Genomic DNA, 24,647 nt, shown 5'->3' with positions numbered 1-24,647 from the left:
GGATGTACACTTAAAAGTTTAGTTCTGAGTAACTGAGGAGAAGGAGGTAGACAGTCAGGAGGTTTAGTCAACACTCGGTCGAGAAGATAGCAAATGCAAAGGATGAGAGAAGACAGGACTTAGTACAGGCAATTACACTGAAAACGGCAAGAGATGGGTCTCAAAGAGTCCAGTTGTATCGTGCTCTTCAGGGTTTAAACTCCTCAGGGTCATGGGAAGCCTTTGACATGGTTGTCAGCAGGGAAGTATCATGATCTAGTCAATATTGCAAAAGAACCACTGTGGCTATGAATGGGAGTAGAGTTGGGATAGTAGCTGAGGCTGGTCAGCAGAGCCATAAACCAGTAAGGAGACTGTCTCAGCCACCAACCGGGGAGGTGCTGGCAGCCTGGGTGAAGGCAGCAGCAGTGGACTGGAGAGAAGTGGGTGCATAAATGGGTGGGTGGATGGATGGATGGATGGATGGATGGATGGATGGATGGATGGATGGGGGGATGAATGGATGGGGGAATGGATGGGGAAGTCTTCAGCAGGTGACAGACAGAACTTGGTGATAGAGTGATTGGGAGGAGAGAGAGTTGAAGGGTAAGCCCATGTCTGAGCTTGAAAGTAGCTTGTGGAGTCTTCTGTGAAACAGGGAGCACAGCGGGAGGAACAGGTCCAGGGGAGAGGGAGTCAAGGAGGTCAAGTTCAGTCAGGACAAATGTGAAGTGTCCTTGCTTGGTCTTGGCCTTTTCCAGAACTTCAGGGCTGAGAGGGTAAAGACAATAGGACATTTCAAAAAAATAATTCAGAAACATTCTTGAAACTGAATGAAACAAAAGTCAAGTCAAAATGTACTGGCACAGCCTGTTACTGGCATGGCGTGCCACTGGTTTCTGTTGTTTGGAGACAGTGAAATGAGCCTCCAACACCAAGCTCCTCTGTTTCCCCTACAACAGAGCAGGTGTAGACAAGGGCCTTGGAAGCATCCCTCCAACCACTCTGACACAGAAACCCCTGCTTCTAGCCTGTGCTGTTGCTCACAGCCCCTCTGAGCAGACCAGCCATTATCAAGTGGTCTCGGTCCTTCCTTAGGCTGAGGCAGGTTTATAGTCCGATGGTGAAATGCTCTTGAAGACACATGTGAGGCCCCCCACCCCACCCACCAGCAATGTCAGTTCTCTGGCCAGTGAGTCCTGGTCAACCCTAGGGCCATAGTGCAGATGGAGGAGGCCAGAGGCAAGGGGATCTGGTTTGCTTCGGGCCAGAGATGATCAGAACTTTAAATTGCCGTAGTAGCCCTTGGACTTTCCAAGGTCATTTCAGGTTCTCTACTGGATGGTCTGACCATTTTTGGCTTTAGACTATTGGTTCACAGTTTATTAATATTATTGATCTTGGTCATGACCTGAGAAGTTAAAGTGACTGTACATCTGTAATGATCCTGCTCTTTGTAAGCAAAGAATAAGACAAAAAAAAGACAGAAAGAAACACTCATGGAATATTATCAGTAGGGCTCTGCTCAGTAGTGAACTGTGGTAGGTGGCATCCCCTCTTCAGCATGGATGAGATCATCGCACCTAAAACCGTCCCAGGGGCTGGAAGGGGCCCACTGCCTGGAACGCTGAGCCACTGCAGGTGCACCATTCACCCCCAGACAGAGAGCCAGCCTTTGTGTGCAAAGCAAGAAAATTCCAATGTCAAGTTTTATTTTGTAAGTTGTTACAGTGACCCAGGGCCAAGATAACCCTTTTGAAGAAAGCATGGAAAAAAATTATTGACCCTGAAAGTGCACATAAGAAGAATCTGAACTGTATGCTTACATTTTACTGAGCAATCCCGGGAAATGGATGGGTGTTTGGATGGTAAAGTGCGATGTGTTCTTTGGTTTTTGTTATAGCTTTTCTCCCATGTTCTCTCTGTGGATAGCTGAAATTACAATCATCAATGGCAGCATTTAGGCAAACGAAAATAATCATTTGAAAGCTATTTTCCATACGCTCTTTAGTTCGCAATTCACTACAATTCTGCTCAGAAGGAAATGTTCCATTTTTTCCTATTGTAGTCTTGTCAGCAATAAAGCAGTGACCAGTTCTCCACATATAACATCAATTTCATTTCAGCTTTTCTGAATACAAACAAATCAATCAAAAGCCTAAGTGTGTTTTTCTTCCAGGAAGACTTTTTTGGTTAGGCCAGAATCTACTGGAGAACTCCATCCTAGTCATACCTAAGTGTAAGCACTCGGTGGAGTTTTGAGCCCTTCTGGAAAAGCCAAATAGTTGATCTCTGGGAAATATTTCAGTCTCTTAAGATCTTCTTTGGCATCATGTGAATTCTCCTCTTAACTCAGGCTAGTTATAATTAAAGTGCAAAGGTCTATGGATGCAACCATCCTATAAACTAATGCACTATTATTTCATTACCACTGAAGGGCAAGATGCTGAGCAGAAACTGGGAAAATGGTTGTACCAGCTTGCATGAATAGCAGCATTGGGAATTATTCTAAACCCTGAGGAGATACAGTCATCTTCACAGTGTAGGCAAAGAGCAAAAATTTGCAAAATTTTTTGCAAAAAAAAGATAGTGATCAAATAAACCATAACTTGCTTTATTAGCAAACTTCTAAATTGGAAAATAACAAATTTTTGCCCGAGATGTTTGCTGGCCAAGACAAAGGTCAAGCACACAATAGGAAAGGTCACAAGCACTGCCACCTCTTCCAGTTGATGCCAACCTCCCCATTCTTGGGCCTCACCTACTCACCAGCAATTATCCCTTGTCCCACACCAGCCCAGCCCCTGGGACAGTGAAGGGCCTAAGAGATGGAGAGTTCTACTGACTCACACTCATGAGGTCCAGAAACAGAGGAGCCATATTTTGCTTTAAAACCTCTAATGACAAGGGCTATGATGATTCAAAGGTGACCTGCCCTGGAATGAGTTTTCAGTCTATCAGACACTATGAAGTCTTATTCTAAAAAGTTTGGTGTTAATCTGGGTTATTTGCTTGCTGGGGCAAACACTAGAAGATGAGGCCATTCTGATGGTAATCTGCAATCAATGGAATCTGCTGTGACTGCTTTCCAGCTCCACAGTGCAAGACAATACAACCTTAGCCTGAGCAAAAATAATTTATAAGACCCCAGCTAAAAGGAAGTTGGGACCTGGAGCAGATGCCACCAGGCAGTAAACCTCAGTGATCAGCGAAGGGACCCTGGGTACCACCTGAGAATGTTGTGGCCTCTGTTCAAATGTTAGATTTAATCCAAGGGCCCCGAATGGCATCGGGAGCCCTGTGACCCTATGGACACCAACAGAGGGAGCCCCAGAATGCTAGACTTGGCCTCCTCCAAATCCTGTGGCACCATGTGCATGGATCTAAGGCCTTGCCTTAGCTTTCAGGAAGGTTCTAGAAGGGTTATCAATACTCCTGCCGTTTCCCTACCAGTCCAACCTCCAGAGAACACACACACCTTCCTTTACAAACACTCTTGAAATGAGCAATAACAAACAGAAGCTCAGTTAGGAGAATATGATAACCACTATCATTCAGTCAGCAGATTGCATGTTGAATATGAAAACTCCCCAACTTCACGAACTTTTGAATGTCTTGGACTTCCCCTTTTTTGGTTGGAGAGTGGAGAATATCTCAATCTTGGGTGAATTACTAACTTCTGTACTCCAACCTCAACTGAGCTCTGGGTTGTAAGCCACATCTCATACCTCCTCAGCTATGCATTCAATTCCTAAAATGCTCAAAACACTGCAGATGATGAATAGAACCTCAAAACTATAGTAGAGAGAAATGGGGAGTGAGAGATCTCAGTTCCTCTTCCATGTTGTCACTAGTTTCCTCTCCTTCTTTTCCTTTTCCCTCAAGAAACTAGGTATACATGGGACAAAATATTAAAACCATTGCAAATGGAAGTCTCCAGTGCACTCTCCTATGGCAAATCCTCCCATACCAAATTGTAAGTAATTCTGCTCCCAACCCAAGCCTGTGAATTTTGCTGCAAAGTTACTGGGATGCATGGTGCTGAAGGAGCCTCAGAGAAGGCAGAAAAAGTGGAGTTCTTTTCTAAGAGGCCCCTCTGGTGACTCCTGCTGAGGCCAGGCACGTGGTCACGCTGCACGGAGCTGTAGGACTAAAGTGAGAGGCAGGCTAGCCATGCAGCAGCCTAGGTTCCCATTCTGGCTCCACCACTTCCTGGCTGCATGGCCATGGGCTAGCTCCTTCATCTGTCTCCCTGTGCCTCAGTTTCCTCACCCACGAAATGGGGTTAATGATAAAGCTACTTTCTAGGATTAAAGATATTAATCACATAAAGTGCTTAACACAGAGTTCCCAATATACTTAGCATTTAATAAATGCTAAACATCATTAATTTTGCAATCCTGAGCCAGAGGGTTAGAGACGCATGAGCTTGCTGTTTTTAATTCTAACCCAGGTCAGAAACTCAATACTGTTGCATACAGTTTGAAATTTCCAGATAGAAACAGCAGGAACTCATTCATACCATAGGTAGGTCCATTGATAGAAGCACATATTTACGTTCCCTGTACCTGTTTGTAGTTGATCAACAGGAATCTCAAGGGCGTTTGAAACCTCATGGAAAGCCAGAGATGAGGCTGTCTGCATCGGTCATTTTGTCAGCAGAGAGTGGCACTAGGTTTGGCAGATTGACCATAGATTATCACTTCGCTGTGGGGTGAGGGAAAGGCTGATGAGCAAGGGCCCCCCTCCATGGCCGAGTACTTCCCATAGGCTTCAAGATTTTGTCCAGACACTAGGGTCCTATTAGGTTGGTTGGAAATCTTGTAAAATCTTGACTCCTTTCCAAATTCCATTTCCTAAGATTCAGGTTGAGATTCTGAGATGATGATTACTTACGATCATAAACTGCCAGTACTTCCCACCCACGTGCACCACTGGGTAGTAGAGGGACAGGAATGCAGGAAAGCTCTCCATCCTGCAACATAGTGAGAGAGGAATTCTGACTGAAGGTCACAATCAACTCCCAAGAGTGAATTCAAATTGGGTTTCAAAAAGAAGCCAAGAGCCAAATTCCACGGAAATTTCTAGAGCTGGCCTCAAATGAATCTTTCACAGAACTACTAGAAGCAGTTGGATATTAACAAGGAGAAAAAAAAAACAATTATCTTTTGGGATGCCAAGTGCCACTTTATGTCATTTTAAAGAATGAGCAGACGCCCAGCTCTCCTCAGCTGCCTGCTCGCAATTACACAGCCATGGTAAATAATCGTGGCAAATGGCAGGTTTGATTTAGGAGAGGGGAACTGTATAATGGCTCAGTGCTTTCTCTTCCATTTCTGTGGCAAGCGGGACAGCCCCTGCCACTTTTTTGTCTTAAGTTCAGCCCTGTGACTTAAAAAAAAAAAAGACCCTGGTGCTGTTTATTAAAGTGGACACCCAAACACACACAGTAAATGTGCCAAACATTTTTATTATTTTTACAAGGAGAGAATGATCATATCATGAGGCATGGTTTAACTTGCTTTCCAGTGGTTTTATTTGGCCAAAGGATCACATTTGTCCTTGCCAATAGCAATTTTGAGTGGTTCTAATAGAACACGCATCTTTTCATTTTCTCAGCACACTGGTTTCTGAGTACACCATCTGAGCTCTATTCCTGAGATGTGCTGATATGGTGGGTATGGGCAGGACTTCTCTCCTTTTGCTCCCATAATTCCCTCCAAGGTGAAGGCAGGTTTTATAATTACTCTGAAAGGGGTCTAGACCCTGAGCAATGAAAACTTTGATCTAGGGCCGGAAAGCTTCTTATCCAAACACTTATTCATTTAATCTTGCAACTCAAGAGTGACAGACCATTCCAAAGTGCTTTGGGAGGACCAAGAGAACACCATTGGGGCACACAGGAGGGACCTAAAGATATGACCAAGGAGCCAGTTGTCTGCGATAACCACTCTCTGGAGAGAAGCTTTGCTTCGCAGAGAGGCAAGAGGGCAATGTAAAGCATTCCTAATGCAGGCAGTCCCCTCTTGGGGCTTTCCAGGGGAGTGAGGTTTTGTGTACAAGAAAATAAGAGCTGCCCTAGGGAGAGCCAGTCAGGCCGAAATCCATGGCTGTGGTTTTTCCCACCTTTCCTTCCAGTAGCTGGTCCAGCCCTGCCTATCTCTCATACCCCAGTCCCTAAGGCTCCCACCAGTGTCATTCGCCATGACTTTATTTCTTGCCTACTAAACCCAAATAAGGTTTGGATTTCAGATAATACCCCTCCCAAAAGAAATTGCATGTTAACAGAAAACCTTAAATACTTTTCAAGTCTCAATTTAACTCAGCAAATATCAATTAAGAGGACTCATTCTGATTACTGGGCATTCAGCACTGCAGATACGAAGAGGATTGAGATGATGTTCCTCCCTCAGGAAAAGGAGATGTATTGTCAAATATTTCTGATATATAAATGTTATCAGAGAGGTTTGAGTGAAGGCCTATGGGAGCCCCATTAAAGAAATTCTCTAGTTGGGACTAAGAAGAGATACTATTTGAATCAGTCTCTGTATCCATTTGGATTATGTTTGGCTACATATAAAAGAAAAACCCATGGTTTAATGAGAATAGAGGTTTTTAATCTCATGGAAAAGATGTCCAACACTAGACAATCTGCAGCTGGTAATGGAGTTCCATGATATCATCCATATTCTTACTGTTCTTCTATCCTTCTCACCTACCATCCTTAGTATACAGCTTCTAGCCTCAAATTTACTTCATGGTCCCAAAATGGCTGCTGGAGCACCAGACAGCTCATTTAAGTTCCAGGCAAGAAGGCAGAAAGGGCAAAATTGATGTTCTTATTAAGGAACTTCTCTAGGAATCCTACCCAACAAACTTCTTTCATTTAATTGGTCACCCAATCTTTTGTGGAAATAGAATTTCCTTCTATTGTAAGGAGAAAAGAAAGACTGGCTATTGGGTAGGGAAATAGCAATCTATCCCATAGGCTTTAAAGAATAAACAGTCATCCCTGCAAGACAACGTGAGGAACAACATTCCTGGTAGTGGAAACAGAACATGCAAATATAAAAATCTATAAAGTATTTGGTGGATATGGGGACTGTGAGTAGCCTAAAAAGTCTTTCCATGTCAACCTTAGTAAATCAACCTTGTTTTTAAGTCAGCGGATTTTCCAACTTTGGGGTATATGTTGTGGTTATTGTTGTTCACAGGAACCCTTTTATTTGGATGCAATTTTATGTGGAACCTCAAGACAAAAAGGGTGAAAGAGAAGCAGCTCTGGTTCAAGGTGGGGTTGGAGGAGAAATGTACTTTAGTACCTATAAGGCAGAGACTGGTAAGTTGTAGGAGAGCAGTAGGTAAAAGATCAGTGGGGTTTCAGAGGCAGTAACAATTGAGCTCTGTCTGAATGAATTTAGGATTTCCAGGTGCCAAGGTGAAAAGAAAGCTGTTCAAATAGAGGGGAAAGCATATGCAAAAGCCCAGAGGGAGAGTAATATACAAACAGGAATCGGTGCGTAGTGTCATTTACCAGAAACTAAGGCTTGTGAAAGAGTGTGGGAATAAGGTTGGAAAGGTAAGCGGGGCAGGATCTATAGAAGACAATGAAGTTCAAGTGTACAGCCAAGGACACATCCGTGAATGGAGGCCTCCGACCTCACCACTTGACAATTTAGTAGCAATATCATGCCTTTGTATTCCAACCTATTTTGATAATAAGCAGGACACCCCAGTAATCTGAGTTCCCAATGCACATAGGCCTACTGATAACACAATATACGAGACCGACTCTGGGTCCATGTATATCTAAAAAGCAAAATCGTACAGAAGGGGTAAGTCCGCTCTTCAGCCATCTTAGAAAATAATCCCTGGTGTCTCTCCACCAAAGCAACTGCAACCTAACTCTCTAAGTCCCTATTCACACAGCCACTTAGTCCTTAAATCAACCAACCCCAGTAAGTTAAGATCTTGAGGAGAGACCACGCTGGTATGCACCATCCCTCCTCTAAGGAGCTCTCTCTCTATCTGCACTTAGGGAATACCGATGCGGCACATACTTTGGAAAATAGTTTGCAAACTGGAGGAGGCTACCCATAATAGGCCATGAAATCATTTCAATAACTCAAGACCAGCATTTCTGAAATAAGAAGAAGGAGGAAGAGGAGGAGAAGAAGGAGAGGAGGAGGAGGGGGAAGAGAAAGGGAGGACAAAAGGCAAGGAGGAGGGGGAGGAGGAGGAGAAGAACACTATATTAGTCCGAATAGGATGAACTATACATTTCCAAAATTTCAGTGGCAGTTTCATTTCTCTCTCATGTAAAGGCTGCTAAAGAAATGTGTGACCCTCCAGGGCAACTGTCCTCCATGCGGCAACTCAGTGATCCAGACAGCTTTGATCCGACTCCACTGTCTCAACCCGAGGTCTCCTTGGGTCAAGGTCTCAGGGAAAGAGTCAGCTGGAGAGTGACATGCTGGCTTTCTATGTTTCACTGTGGAAGTGACACTAGTCACTTACCACCACAGCACAATGGCCAGAATTAGTCATATAGCCCCACCTACTTCTAAGATACTAATGCCCTACTTCAGGTATCTGAAAGAGAACTAAGTATTGGTGCATACTAGCAGTGTCTGCTATAAGCATAATGGAAGGCAGTTGGAATGGAAATGGACAGGACAGGACAGGATAGGATAGGATAAGATAGGAAATAGGAATAGATTTACATACATCGCAGAAGTATTTTTAGTTTCACATATATATGATTGAGCAGATGTTGGGGCATGTACTCAGTTCCAATTATGAACTGTATTTCCAGGTAGGAGTTAGAAGGGAAAAAAAGTTTGAAAGTAACTGCATCTGAGAGGGAAAAAAGTACCTGGAGAGGAGAATGAGGTTATTTATTTCATGTGTCTCTGGAACAACAAAGGGCTCTCCTCTTGTGTCTGCTCAGTCAAAGGAAATAGAGTTTAAAGTTTCCTGAATGGGCTTCATTCCATAGCTCACAAATAACTCGATGTCTCATACCCAGATTCCTGTAAGAACTCAGTGGGTTACACAAGTCAGCATCACTGGTGTGTGTGTGTGTGTGAGAGAGAGAGAGAGAAAGAGACAGAGACAGAGAGAGTTTCTACTCAGGGTTTTTGTTAAATGAGCAGGAAGAGAAGGAGTCCTTTAGAGTGTAGGAAAGTTGGAGTGCTTTCAAGGACAACCAGAGCCCAGAAAAACAAATAGGATGATGAAAAAGCTACTCTAAGGTGACCTTAAAAACCAATATGGAAACAGCAACCTTCTGAGTCAGCACCTTGTTCCTGTGGAGACAGGACCCTCATACTGTACGTGCCCCACTGAACGCCCGCTGACACGGAGCAAAGCGCAGCACCTTTCCAGGCGCCCATGCGCAGCGCTGCTCCAAGAACTGAAGGGAGTCTGCCCAGAGAAACTGCACCATCTTCCTCGGGGCTCCAGCAGCCAGGAGACATAGTACGAACTCCGGGGGCCAAGTGGTGGGTGTTTCCTGAGTTAACTGATGTGGAGGCAACTGAAATATACTTCTAACATTTGTAACTCCTTAAGGGACACAGTGAAAAAATAATGTTAACTAGTATTTGTTGAGAGCTTATTATGTGCCTAGAAATGTGCTAAAAATTGTATCTATTTTTATCTCACTTAATCCCCTCCCCTATGAGGTCACTATTGTAAGCTATTTTCTATTTTATGGATGAGGAAAATGAGGGTCAAAGAGCTTGGAAAATTTGCCCACTTAGATAATAAGTAACAGACCTACAATTCAAACCCAGCTTGTCTGTCTTTTAACTACCTCTAAAAAATATTGGGATTATTCAGAAGTAGCAGAAAGTTATGAGCCAAATTCTGTCCCCCCAAAAACGAGATATATGGAAATCCTAACCCCCAGTACCTCAAAATGTAACCTCATTTGGAAACAGGTTCATCGTGAATGCAGTTGGTTGAGATGAAGTCACACTGGAATGGGGGGGGGGGTTCCTAACCCAATATTACTGATTTGCCTGTAAGAGACAGTCATGTGAAGACACAGGAGAACAGCATGGGAAGATGAGGTGCAGATTGGAGAGATGCATCTGTAAGTCAGGGAGCCCAAGACCCTGGTCGTAACTACAAGGTATGAGAAAAGCATGATACAGTTCTCCCTTGGCGCCCGCAGAGGGGACCAACCCAGCCAACACCTTCATCTCAGACTTCCAGCCTCCAGAACTGTGAGACAATACAAGCCCCATGTTTGCAGCCACCCAGTTTGTGGTACTTTGCTACAGCAGCCCTGAGAAACAAATACACAATATAATGCAATCTGAGTAATGACCTAACCGGATCTCATACAGCATCAGATGGCTCTTCAGCAACAGGAAAATTGAGGCACGAAGTGGTGGAGACTTTCGCGCAAGTTGAGAAGTAGTCACAGCAGCCAGAACCTCAGCCACCCATGTTTGGTACATGCTGTGTCCCTCCCCATGAAAGTATTGGAGGTAGCTTCCTCTTTAACTCCGTGCTCTGAGAATCCTGACCCGTAGGGCTCATGCTGCCGTTGCCAGTGCAGAAGTGACTTTCTATTTGTGCAGAAGTAGACATTGAGTACGATTACACATCCCCACAGGATCCCTGACAGTGTCCACATGGGACCAGTCCCCCTCAGGCACACACTGTGGTCTGGGAGTTCAGAGGAAGGGCCCAGCCCCCTGGGTACTGGGTGAGCCAGACAGGGCACAGGCAGAGCTGGTTGCCTCTGTCTCAGACTTGAATTCTGGGGTGGCCAATGAAGCCTCCAAGCCTCCCAAGAGCAAGTCCAATCGGTGTTAGGAGGAGAAATCGAGTGCAAATTTTCCTCCAAACTGGAGTGGAGACCTGGAACTGGAGCAGTCACTTCTCACAGCCCCGCTCTCCTACACACCACCAGAGAGGTGACCCAGAAAGGCTTGCTGTCAAAATCACCAGGAGCTAACAAAGGGAGCCTGGGTCGATGCGGCATTTCCTCTTACCCAAAGGCCACCAAAAGCAAGCCCCACTCCATGTTAGTAGCAGAAGCATTCTTCCCCAGAACTGTTTTCTCTCAAAACACCTGAGCCAAAAGTAATATTCCATTAGCACAAAAGAATTTCAGCTGCATTTGATAGGTGGCAAAAATTCCTGGAACTCTCTTGATCCCATCCTGTGTCCAAACGGAAAAGTTTTAAGGATACAGGAGGAGGAGGAAAAGCAGTAGTAGTAAAAGTAATATTATTGGCACCATTGTTACTATTATTGTACTGTGCAGCTCATAGACACGGCACTGCCACAGCTGATCCTTCGAGAGCCAGATGCCATTCTGCCGTGTATCATTTAGACCAGTGGTTACCAGGGGGCTTCTAAAATGCATATTACTAGGTCCCCACCCAAGAGGATCAAGTTCAAGGACCCATGAATCTGCATTTTAACAAGCAAACCAGGGGATACTGTTGCAGATGACCAGGTGACAGCATTTGTAGAAACTCTAAGTTGAAACATTTTTCCGCATTAAGATCTAAAGTTGTGGATCAGATGAACTCTTAGGTTTCCTCCAGTCTCCTGATTCCAACATTTCCCCCTTGTATCTTGTGTTTATGTTTATCTTGAGTCCACTTGCCCTGCTTACGCTGGTTGCTTTGGTATCCTACAAAGTGTCTTCTTTCCTATAACCTTTCCTACTGCCCTTTCTCCGTTCATGGATTGTCTGTCTGGAAATGAGGAGCCCAGTAGAATTATCTTAACATTTGATAGGTAGATCTTGGGGATATCACTGATAAAACCAACTCCCAATACAAATAGGATAGCAAGCACACCGCTTTATCGCCCTTCAGTCTGCCCTCGTCCTTAATACTTAATCACTCCTGACCAGTTTCCTAGCTCAGGACACCTAGGGAAGCATGGATGGGTTTCAAGACTCCTGGGAACTCTTTGAAATGTCACATGAAATTGCATGCAAATGATAAACACACAAGCATTTTTCAGAGATGCAAGTGCAAGGCCAGGAAAAGTGAAAAACCGTGGCCCTGGGTACCATCTGACTCACCTGGCTATCATATAGGAAGTCCACTTTGATAAATCTAGGCTGCATGTTTTGGGTCATGGACAGTTCCCAGTTTGCTTAGGCAGTTCATACAGAGTGCAATTTAAAAATCTAACTAGACCACATCCATATTCATTAGTAACGTGCTAGATACCAAATAATTACCAAAGACAGACGATCAAATAAAATATAGTTCCTGGAGGATTCCGGGAAGATGGCAGTAGCACCAAAGCAGTCTTTCAATTCCTACAAATCTCTGCCTACATAAAACTACCCCACAGACACATTCATAACAAAACTAGGATCAAGTTTTCTCACAAACTCCAAATTACACGTGAGCAGAGACAAAGCACCAAGAGCACAAGTGTCCATGTAGGAGGAACCTAGAAATAGGAGAACTCCTAAATAACCAGTAGTACGTCCTAGAAAGTGTAGTTAGACCAACTTCATAACAGTTGTGGCAGGGAACGGAGGGCATCGCCTTCTCTACTAGGAGTAAGTGGCAGGTCCCAGTAAGGCCTGAAGGGGCTAAGGCAGTCAGGACCCCTGAGAGCTCTCCAAATGGACCTCCCAGTCTCCATGGCAGGACAGGGCCCTGCCCTCGGGAGAAAGTGCCTGAGGAGAGCCGAAACTAAGTTAGGTTGAGACATTAGTGATAAAGGAAAGACGAGGTTCAGGTAACCGTGGGTGGCCGGGTCAGGGTGGGCTGGGGCCATGGCAGGAAAGCTCAAAATGCCAGCCACCGTGTTTACACTAGATTAAAACAACAGGAAAGGGAACCCTGTAAAGTCGGAAAAGCACTTCTAAACCTTGCCTCGTTCTATAAATGCAGGAAAGCTAAAAAATAGAAGTAAAATCCCATATAGGTTATTATAAGAAAAAAAGAGAAAATGAAAGCATGCCAGAAAGACATGCCCATAAATAATCAAAATGATAACATACTATATTAAAACAAGTTAAAAGACATTGAGAAAATTATACAAGACATGAAAGAACATGAACCAAAATTAGAAAACAAAAACTGGAGATACTTTAAAATAAAAAAGTAAAATCATTTCAGAAATGAGTAGTAACTAAATTAAAAGGATGCAAAAGCAAAAAAAAAGATGGATAATATTAAATATTTTGAGAGAAATAGCAGGTGAAAACAAAGAAATTTTAACTCAAAAAGAAATGAAGAAAAAGATAAAAAGGATCAAGAGACAGTTACACATTTTAAAAATAGGCAAAATATTGAACATTCAGAAAATGGAAGTCCCTAAAGAAGAAAAACAAAGCAAGGAGGTAGCACTAGTACTAGTTCAAAACTTTCCTGAAATACAGCACATTCAACACACTTGGGACTAAGCATTTAAAGAGCACACCATGTACCTAAGAGGACCAACCTAGAACAACAATCATCAGAAAAATTTTAGTGGAGTTAATGAACTTCAAAGAAAAATTTCTTGGAGAATCTAGAAAACACCCTGTGATTTGTAAGGGAAAGAAAATTACTACTGTTGTACTTTCCATCCATGTGTGACCTGGCTCCTAGCCTCACCACTGCCAAACTTCTATCCAACAGAAACAGCTTGCCCTCGGCCCCAGACATGCGGTGGTCAGAGGACTGTAGGTCCCTTACCTGTGACACAGTTTCTCAAAAGCCTATGACTTTGCACACTGCTCCTTCCAGGAAATTGCCTTTCCTCCCCTTCTTCCTATTGTAAATGCCTAGACCAAAGAGTCTGGGCATTTGGTAGACAGCAAATAATTCACTATTTGCAATTCCAGTGAGCAAAAATGTATAGGTATTACACATCAATGGCTGCCAAGATCACACAAAGACAGACAACAAGATGGGATGTGCCTTCTTTAGTCTTGCCCAAGGAGTAGCACAGAACCTGAATCTGCTCTAATCTGAGCCTACCTGGCAATTCTCAGGGACTACCAAAAGCAGAGGAACATGATGGGCTGCATGTGTGTTAATATTCAGCAAAATTCAGACCGTGGGAAACTCCACATATTCTCCAGCAGATAAATTGTAGAGAAATTAAAAGTATGGAGGAAGAATCTATAGATTAAAAGTCATAACGTGTTTAAATACACTAGACTACACTATAGTGTGTAAGAATGCACATTTGAGTGGTGAAACTGTAATATGAATTCAAGGAAGTGATAGGTTTAAAAATCAGGATCGTATTTCCTTATGGAGACAGGGAGGAGCTTGATTAGAATGAGACACAGAAGTGGCTTCATGAGTAGGCAACGACGTTCCATTTCCTGGCCTGTGTGGTTTCATTGCCTTATAAAACTGTATTAAGCTGTATTAGATTTGTCAGCATTGATGTATTCCTGTTTCATTGTACCATAAAAAATATTTTTAAAAATAATGATAAAGTTCTTGCCCTCAAGGAGCTCAGAGTCTGATGAAGCAAATGGAGATGTAAACAGTTAGCTACAAGATAATGTAGGCGGTAAACTCTATCAGGCAGGGATGCTCATGGTGCAGTGGAACCACTGTGGAGCTGAAGCAAGTTATTGTGGCAGATCCAAGAAGTCCACTGGGATGAAGGGAAACATTAACTTGGCCTTAAGGAGAGAGCCATTCCCGAGTAGACGTGAATTAGCAGAGCTCAGAGACTTGACTAAAAGGGGTTGCAATTGCTCCTTGCTGGCTTTTTCCAGGCAGTTTTGTTCACCCCTCAGGGCTTTTATTCTGGCATTTGCTGCTTTGTTATGTTCCAGAAGTTGTCTAGGAAATTTCCTTTAACATGATAAATGTTAGGATTGTCAGTCAAAGGAGTATATTCACCTACGTGTGTGAATAGCGGGTTTCTGCCTTTTCCTTTTTTTTTAAATCAGAACTTCATGGATAGCCTAGGAGAAGGTACTGTCTTGATAGCTTTTTCTTGAAATAGAGTGGCTGCTGCAAAGACAGGATCCCACTCCTCTGCTTTCTACACATGCCTGGTATAGAATGGGAAGTCCTCTCTCAAGCCAGAGAGAACAGGGGGATGAAACAGCTTAAAGAAGAAGACTTTTCAGTTGGAGTCTTAAAGGCTTTCTCTGACCAGAAGCCTAAACCCTCAGAATGGCTCCTCACATACTGAACCAAGATGGCAAGATGGTGAATGTGCAGTTACAGAAGTCGACATATCCATGGGAAAGAGGGAGAACACACTCAAATATCCAGACCCCATTTCATGGGAAACAAAGCAGAAGACGGGTGATTTGTATGTTGCAATCAAAAAGTGATGGGGTGTATGTAATTTTTGGTGTCCTCTGCTGCTTCTGTTCATGGATACTGTGTAAACAACAGTGTAGGGTCTCATCGAGTCAATAGCAAGTGCGACCTGGTTTCCCACAAGAATGTACAGGCTTGGAGGGCAAGGCTGGCTTCCACTCCAGCGTGCACCTCCCCTTCCCCACCCACCCGGCCTTGATCCTTGACCATCTCAGGTGGCAAGCTGGCTAAAAAGCATTCTGGGAATGGAGGTAAGAATAGGTTAGAACATAATTAAAAAGCCATCTGTTCTCACATTCCTTGATCTAGAAAATGGGACTATAATAGCCACCTACAGTTATAAAGAGAAAATAAGACATATGGAAATTCTTTATAAATGAAGGGTAGAGGGTATCTTCCTGAAAACTCTAAACAGAGATAAATGTGCCTTCCTTCCTTACACAGCTATGCGTTGACAAGTATTTTATCCTGATAACAAGATCGTTTATCAAGCCCATCCACAGAAACACATTCAAATGCTCTAAATGAGCACAAAGTCTTGCTGTGCGAGCTGAGATGTGCTGCTTCATTAATTCACTCTCAGGTGTAGCATCGTTGAGCCTCCATCTCATTGAACCAAGTATGTAACCCATTCCCCAGCCAAAAATGGAAAAATTGGCAGGGCCCATTTGATAGGCCTAGGTTCTGGGCCAAATCGGCTCACCTTATATGTATTCTCACCCTAAAAATGATGGTTTGGACAAAAAAGACCATGTTCTTTGTCTTCCTATTTAAAATTCGAATCTCACATGGAGGGCAATACTCTGGAAGGAGACCACTGTGGTCCACAGTTACCTGCTCATCAATCCCCTGGGGGCTTATTTAAAAAAAAAAAAAAATAGCCACAGTTCCAAGCTGCCTCCAAGAACTGCTGAGTCAGAGTCTCCAAGGGAGTACTTGGAAATCTGAATTTTTAGCAAATGTCCAAAATGATCTTTATGACTAGGCAATTTTAGAGAATGCCAAGATAGAGCACAGCTCTTTAGGACTCTCAAACTGAAGACTTTTAAAGAGGGCCAGAGTGAAGCTGCCATAACAAACTGCCACAGACTGGGTGACTTCAACAACAGAAATTTATTTTCTCACAGTTCTGGAGCCCGAAAGTCCGAGATCAAGGTGCCAGCAGGGTTGGGTTCTGGTGAGAACTCTTCCACAGGGCTTCGAACAGCCACCTCCTCCTTGCGTGCCCAACACAACCTCCTCTTCGAGGCCTTGCAGAGAGAGCATCGAGGCCTTGCAGAGAGAGCATAAGCCAACTCTCCTAACATCTCTTCTTACCAGGGCACTAATCCCACAGTTAAGCCCCACTGGTGTGGCCCATCCAACTCTCACCACCTCCCAAAGGGTCCATTTTCAAATGCCATCTGTTCCGTTGGGGCTTTAGGACAACACATAAATTTTAGGAGGGCCAACATTTAGTCAATAGGAGCAGTGAAGTTTGGTGCCCTTAAAAAAACGTTTACTTGTGGAGCTGACCTTTGCTTGGGGTTTTTACTTTTCACCAATGTGCGTAGGACCATAAGCATTGGTTTGGCAACTTACAATGGACAAAACATGAGGATTTAAAAACATCAAAACACAAACTAACAAACGACAAAGAGAGAGAGAGCAGACAATGTTACCAGGTAGTTTGGATGTTAGTCCAGTTAAACGCTAAATTTAGCTCTGGGCCCACTGACAGCTCAGGCCAAAGGAGAAAATGTTTCTGCAAACTGTCTTTCCCTGTTCATGAATGTTAAATTCTGGGTAGAGTTCCAAATTTTACTTATATCTCCCAAACCAAAGTGCTATTTCCAAACTTGTGCCCTTTAAAGATGAGAAAAGTCATTGTTTTCCCCCCAGAGGTTAACGTTTCATCTCCATGTGTTCCTAGCTTATTAGAGAAGCAAAACTAGCCACACCAAAAATACCCAATGGGGAATCTCCCTCCCAAACATGTGCTAGAATCTGATGAAAAAAAATAACATATTTTTCAAAATCTACAGTTGAGGTTTTTTTCATAGATCAAAAGAGCTTTCTTACTTTTTAATAATTCAGGCCACCCTGGAGATCCCGCCACTTTCCAGACATGGCTCCGCAGTGAAGAACTCGGAAAGTCTCTGACTGCTGGACCCCAGCTCAGTTATCCAGTGAAGCAAATCTGTGGCCACGGTCCCCATAGCAGAAGGAAGACCTCTCCGTGTGGTGGAAATGCCCCTAGTCTCAGGCCCGGCCCAGCCCCTAACCGACTGCCTGGGTCCCATCGAGCAATGAGTTCCTTCACTCCCTCTGAGCCTGTTGTCTTTATTAACTCACCAACTGTTTACTGAACATCTAAAACGAGCCAAGCACTGAACCCAGGGGAAGAGGACAGCCCCACCCACAAGAGACCACAGTCTGGAGGCCAGGGCCTTTCCACTCTGTAAGGGGATTGTCCATTTCCTTCCATGGGTGCCGCAGGGGCTTAGCACATAAAACAAAAATACAAACAAGTGAGGTAGGAAAGAACAGATGAGTGAGTGAGTGAATGAATGAAGCACAAAGGTTAATTTTTAACCACTTTGTTCGTGCCATCACCACTCTTTTCATGGTGTCCTCTGTCTAATCACTCAGGCCCAAGAAGTCCATCTTCAGCTTGACCTTTCTTCGTCTTTACCCTCAGGCAAACCGCATTCCTTGGCTATAAATCGCCCCCTTCATTCTTTTCCTTCATGATTACTCAGTCTACTTTCATCACTCACACCACCCCCGAATGTCTTCCCACATCATAAATTTAACAAACGTCCGGTGAGCACATCATGTATGGAAGCACTGGACAAACCCAGATGTTGGGGAGCCCTTTGCCCCACACCTGCTGTGGCCACAGATGGTGCATTACACTTTCCTTTCCATCCACACCTCACTCCTCCGACTCTCGGCCATGGAGACACCGGATCCGACAAAACGGCACCATGACTTCCCTGGAAGGGTCTTACTTCAAAAAAAATTCTCCCTACCTGCCACCTGCTACCTCACACTTGCCCCCCCATACAACTTTTAACCCAAATAACTTCTTTTTGTGTAGAGGCAGCCCCCATTTTCCACCTGCTAACTAGCCCATGAACCCCAATTATACACCAAATGCCCGGGGTGCCATTCTCTCATCTCTACCCTCAGTATTATTTCCCACCTTTATATGAACAATGATCGAGACCCCAGTTTCTCCTGAAAGTGTGGCTTAGAAAATAAAATTTTAAAATAAGATCAATATCATTTAAATAGCAGGAAAGAGTTTAAAACCACCCCAACCTGTGTAATTTCAGTTAACAGTCACAACAACACTTGAGGCTCAGAGAGGTAAATAACTGGATCGCGGGTCACACAGCCAGCAAAGCGGCAGAGCTGGCAGTTGTGCCCAGGACTCCCGAGTCCAAAATGCCAGGGCCTGTCCAGACGGGCAAAGGGTACCCCGTTTGGTCCAGGCCCCCGGTTCACAGAAAGCTACCGATTCCCTCCTCGGGCGTTAGGTCCGCTAACAGTACGCACAGAGATAAAGCCATCAGGATTCAGAGAAGAATATGTCCATCACACATTTCTAAATCTGTATTTTACTTTTGTAACGTTACTTTGGCATTTTGATTTTTCAGTTTACTGAGAGTTTCAAACAGTGCGAGTTTCCCGGTCTTCTCATAGAGCCTTGACAAACGTCTCTGTTTTTTGTTTTTTGTTTTTGTTTTGTTTTTTACAGGACATCTCTGGAAATGTTGCGAACTTGCTGTCACTTTTCCAGCTGCAAATGACATTGGCTGGATTTTCCTTGATTTACACCCAGGTTGTACATATATCTCGTCCTCCTCACATCCCTGAAAAAAGCGTTTTTCACTGACCTGTACACCATCGACCCTGATAAACTCAGATGGCCTCACGTGCTCCTGCATGCAGGGTCTGCAGATTGCCGGCAGGGGTGAGGTCTGCGAGTGTTTCTCTTTAGAGAAGCAGCTGCTCACATGCGGGATTCTGCCCTGGAAAATTGACTTCTACCAGGGAGGATGCTAGTGAACTCAGATAGCAAAGGGAGGCTTTGAATTATTGAAAATCATTATATCTCTAGGCCTTAATTCCTTCATCCATAAAAGGAAGAAAATACCACTGATAAAAATTAATGGAAGGTCATCAAGGGCTTTGCAGAGTTGTAGACATACTCAGAAGATGTTACAGCAAATGTCAGTCTCAGAACTTTAACATCTTCCCTAGTCCTTAACTGAGAACGACAGCTGCCCATCTGCAAGGAGACATCAAGTTTTCCACTTGCCGATGGAATCACACACCCTCTTATGCATCTTTTCAGTCGCTGTCCTTGCATTATAACGAGGCTGTGCTCTCTGCAGCCCATGCTTTGTTACCACTGTGAAGCCAGAGGCTACCAGATTGCTGGCCCCTGCGGGCTGCATCTTCCCTCTGTCCTCACACACTCAGGGTACCACAGGAACGACAGAGTGGTGTCGTGCAGCTTTGGATGGCCCCCAGCAGAACCGTCTCCAAAACCTGCTGTGTGCTGAGGGCCTGGGGGTGGCTGCGGACCTGCACCAGCCAACCTATGTTAACTGCTTTCCACTTTTTCCCTTTCCCTATTTCTTAAAGCATTTCAGGAAGCAATGAGGCAAAATATTTTCCAGCAGAGGAGATAATATAAGGGTTAAAAATTGTTTCTGATGGAATGGTGAAATGATTTGACTACTTATCTCTGAGCAAAATAATAATAATAATAATAATAATAATAATAATAATAATGCAATGTGAGCCAGCCCCTGGGGATTTCATTGTTGCTGGATTGGAGGGAAGCATTATGGCTTTAGATTTTTTTTTAGGTTTTCCTTTTAACTCGTAGAGCACATTGGGGTGAAGAGATGAGAAAGACAGGTGCTAGACAATGGAACAAACCTGTTACCTGCTTTTTAACATAATTCTTTATACAGAAGCACTGCTGTATGAAGCATGAAGTGACTATGTTGATATTGAAAAAAAAAAGTACTTTGGAAAACAATCTATGTTCACTACCCAGCTCTAACAGGACTGCACATTTTATGAAATACCTCTTGCTTTGTGAAAATTTCTGGTGGTTTAAGCTGTGTGTGCAGTTTTAAGAAACACAATTTTTTGTGCTGTTGTTTAAGATAACTCACAAGCGTACATTGTCTAAGCAGAAGAGACGCTGAGTGGGTCAGGGGAGGGGAAGAACATTTCACACCTCTCTGTGACATTGCCTGGGCCAGTTGTCATTTCTTCATGCCTAGAGTCTTCTGGGGAGGCTGGAAAGGTGTGTGGAGCAAAGATTATAAACACTAATTTCTGCAGGCCAAATTGCCTCCTCAGTGAGGCAGCAGAGGATTTAAAGGTGAACAGAGCTGTCTCTTTCACTGCATGTAAAGTTCTGTGTATGAGAAACTAAATCCTAAATCCCTTTTGGCAAGTATTCCTTAACAGGCCTCACAGATATCTGAAACCAATTCTGACCCACTCTGGTCCCCCGCTGACCACAACGTTACCCGAATGGTGTGGCCCGATTTCCAGACTGCTCACCAGTCCTCAGGCCTATGGGGTGAGTAAAGGTCCAGAGCTGGGCAGGCGGGTGAATATGGGTGAGCCCAGGAATCTTGAGGCTATTCCTTCCCAGCTTGAGGAGGAAGCATTTTTGAAATTTGCTGCACCAAAAAGCTTTTCTCTTTTCTTTTCAGTTGTTGCTGATATGGGTTCAATCTCCTTTGAAAAATGCAATTTTTTATTGTTACCAGTATTTTTCACCATAAAATGAATTTAGAAAATGTAAAAGAAGTAATGTGTCCTTACAAACTGCTGTGTTTAGAGGTTTTGAACATATAAAGCCTGTGCTTTATAGCTCAAGGGAATGGAGTTTAAAAATGATGAGAAGCAATTAGAATCATTAGCAGCAACTCCAAGTGGCAGGGACTGCAAAAGAACAGAATCGTGTCTGAGGTTCCCACTCCATTTGTCCAGCCGGCCCCCTTGTGTAGATGAAAAAACGCATCCCCGATGCACTCAGGGCTCAATAGTTGAAGGCAGTGGTTTTCAAAGCCTGGTCCCCAGACCAGCAGCTCAGCATCACTTGGGAACTTGTTGCAAGTGCAGATTATCAGGTCTGAACACAGACACTCTGAGGTTAGGGTGAAGCATCTGTGCTCTAAGAAGCCCTCCAAGGGATCCTCGCACAGGCTACAAACCCATGGGCCTGTAAGCCAGGGGCCTGAGGTCACCTAGCCAGGGATCATTCCACAAGCAATTTTCCGTGGTCTTCCCAAAGCCAATGGAAGAAGGGTTGATCACAGGGTTCTGCTAACTCTTAAGTCCTCTCAAAGCCCTTAGATACCAATTCAAGAAACCCATTGAATTTTATTTTAACTCTCTTAAACCAAGGAGGTTGTGTTATGGTGTCAAGTCTTCAATGCCAACTCAGGGAAATGCTTCCCCACGCCCGCAAAAATGGAAAAGACAGTACCTGCTGCAGGAGAAACGTCAGCCGAGACAAGACAAGGCAGTTAGAAAAAGGAAAACAAACCCTATTTTCTTACTTACGTGGTAGGACTGCCATTGCTTTCTGCCTTCAGCATGAAGTGACCTCTCTCTCCCCCCCGCCCCTTTCTCTCTCTCTTTCACTCAACCCTTCTCTCCAAAATTCCAGGACCAGCTAAAGGAGGATGATGTGGAATGCATTGTGAATCAGGATGAGCTGGCCATGAGTTACCAGGAACAATCCACCTTACCCTGCAGTCCTCCTGCCAGACTGGGTCTGGACAAGAAAGCTTCACCCGAGACTCCAAACAAGGAAAACATTTATGAGGGGGACCTTGGCCTAGGAGGCTACGAACTCAAACTTGAGCAAACTCCAGGTCAATCCCAGGGGAATTAATGACCATGAACAGTGCAAATTAATTACAAGGCAGGCAGGGCTCACTGAGGAATACAAGCCAAGATGATGAGGCAGCACAGAGGAGAGCCTGGAAAATGTATTAAGATCATAAATTGGAGAGAATCAAACCCTTGTCATATGTATCCTCTGGTGACTGAAGAAATGAATTTATTATCGTTCCTCTATATTATGCAACTGAATTTCGTTTTGACAGCAACCGTTTTCATTAATGAATTGGGCAGGTGGGGAAGGCGGGGAGGGGCGGGCGTCGGGAGCCCGCTGCTGCGAGGATGAAACATTCTGCTTGTCTGCAGGTGTTTCTTCTCTGCACGCAGCTGCCCAGGCCCTTCACGTAGACTCTGGAGTTCATTCCCTTCTTTAGGGAAAGTTTCAAAAGAAGAGAAAGAGTTTCTGAGCAGAAACATATTGTTCCTAAGCCAGAGGGAATGCCCAGTTATTTAGTAAGTGATAAGTTTTGTATTTGTAGGACCTACACTCCCACCCACTCTTAATGATCCCAGGGCTATTTGCAGCGCCCAGCGAAGTGCTTGATACCACTGCTGATTGCCTCATGGGGACCCGCTGTGCTCACTGGTGTCCTTTTCACACTGTTGCTCCTGTTGAACGAAAGGGCTGGTCACAGCTGGGTATACCCTGCACTAGAGGCGGTCTGCTTTCCAGCTTCATTTTCCAGCCTCATTCACAGGAAGACCAATTTCTTTTCCCCACATGATGTGTCACCTAAAGAATGAGCCTCTCTGTCCTTGCTTGCATTTGAGTCACTTCTTGGGTCTTTAGTGAGCCCCTCTGCATGGTGGGTAATGAGATTTCACAGCACAGACTGCTCTCCACGTGGGAGAAGGCAGTGCAGGAGCCCCAACCTGTCCTCAGATTCCAGCACTCACAGCTGCTTAGCAGGAGCTCCAGTGAGAGGAATAGAGCTGATGACGCACCAGCCACACCAAGAAGTCAAGGAGGCAGGTGGCATCAGGACTCCCCCTTACAAGATGTGGCTCCTGACCCATGACAGAGACCAACACAATAGCTTTAATTCAGCTGCATGACCTGTGCCTTTAAGCTATAAATATACCTCAAGCCTAGCTTCTCTTCAAATACAGATGTTAATATCAGACTCCAAATAGCCGGCTCCAGGTGCCCAGGCTATGAGTCTTCTTCAGGGAGGTGAGAATGCTGTCTTCCTCAGGCCCAGAGCTTGGAAGTAACATGTGCTTTGCTGACCAGTCGTCAGGCCTTAAACATTAACCATGGTGGTGTCAGACACACTGCTATGCATATCGATTTTCTTGTTTCCCATACAGCACAATACAGGGGCAAAAATTGTTTTATATTCAGCTAAGTATAAATCTGGTTATTCCAGGTAATTATAGCAAATGGTAAAGCATGAAGTTTTCTAATTTGACTTAATCCTAATAAAATTTTGTTATTCAGTATGATTGTTTTGGCTAATGTTTATTTAAGGCATTTTCCCTGTACTAATTGGCAGTTCTAAGTCCTTGCACTTGAAGTGGCAGATGAAGCAGGCCCGGAAAGGTAACAGAAGGAGTTGCAGGGATCCTCTGACCCAGGAAGAGCCCAGAGAGGCTGGTGGGCATGTCATCCTTCAGTGACGACAGAGCAGATTGCCATGCTAGGCCGGGAGGAAGTGCCAGCGAAGGGACAGCCACCTAAAGCAGGGTGGGACAGCTGCCTCCTCTGGTGGGCAACCAGAACCAGGAGGTGCTGCCAAAAGAGGAAGGAAGGTAGTAGAGGGAAAGGAAAGAAAGGCCTACAGAAGGGTTCATCTTATCTCTCTCTGCCCTTATAATGTGAAAAGAAGAAATGGGAGCTTGGTGTTCTGTTTCTTTGCCTTTGTGTGCAGAAAGACACACCAGGGGAAGTGAAATCCCCGCAAACAGACTCACATTAGTGGCAGCAGAAGTGGAGAGAAGGGAGAGAAATACAACACGGGTGGAAATGAGATGGTGGGGAGGGGAGGCACAGTCTAAACCCAGCACCAACTCCCTAAGAGGACAGAGCAAAAACAGCCCCCTGTTCCACAGGCAAAGCCCCTTTCCTGCCTAGAAAAAATTCTCTTTCCAGCTACACATCATGAACTATTGCCAACAAGGATAATGAGGGGCTGCATAACCTGGGCTGGGCCACTCATTCCAGCTGGCTGCAGGTGGGTACTGTGAGTTCGAGGAAATTCTGCCCTGCCCAACCTGTAAGACGTATTCCAGTCTCGACACGTGATTGCCTTCCCTCTGGATCAGCCCACGTCCCAAACAAAGGCTGGTATCCCATTTAGTAATTCATAAAGCCAATTTCCCCTTGTGCTCCTGTTGTGAAGAATAACAATTTATGATCTTAAGAAATGTTCTGTGCTTTGATTAGCAGCATCAGGACTGAGCAATTCAAACCTATTATTTAACACCAGTTTCTAATAAATGATAAAGGCAAAGGAGCTT

At 44.3% G+C, this 24,647-nt stretch overlaps 1 protein-coding gene across 1 annotated transcript in view; it reads left to right on the top strand.

The window, feature by feature from the left end:
* Positions 1-23,630, top strand: part of SLC9A9 (solute carrier family 9 member A9) — a 520,093-nt gene extending 496,463 nt beyond the window's left edge. The window contains exons 15-16 of the mRNA XM_024556352.4: positions 20,748-20,853; positions 21,952-23,630. Of these exons, the coding sequence (XP_024412120.2) occupies positions 20,748-20,853; positions 21,952-22,179 (334 nt within the window). The 3' untranslated portion in view covers positions 22,180-23,630. The remainder of the gene's footprint in view (positions 1-20,747; positions 20,854-21,951) is intronic.
* The last annotated feature ends 1,017 nt before the right edge of the window (positions 23,631-24,647 follow it).

This window comes from Desmodus rotundus, chromosome 2 (genome assembly GCF_022682495.2).
Source record: "Desmodus rotundus isolate HL8 chromosome 2, HLdesRot8A.1, whole genome shotgun sequence".
NCBI lineage: Eukaryota > Metazoa > Chordata > Mammalia > Chiroptera > Phyllostomidae > Desmodus > Desmodus rotundus.
This window is presented reverse-complemented; position numbering and strand designations above follow the sequence as displayed.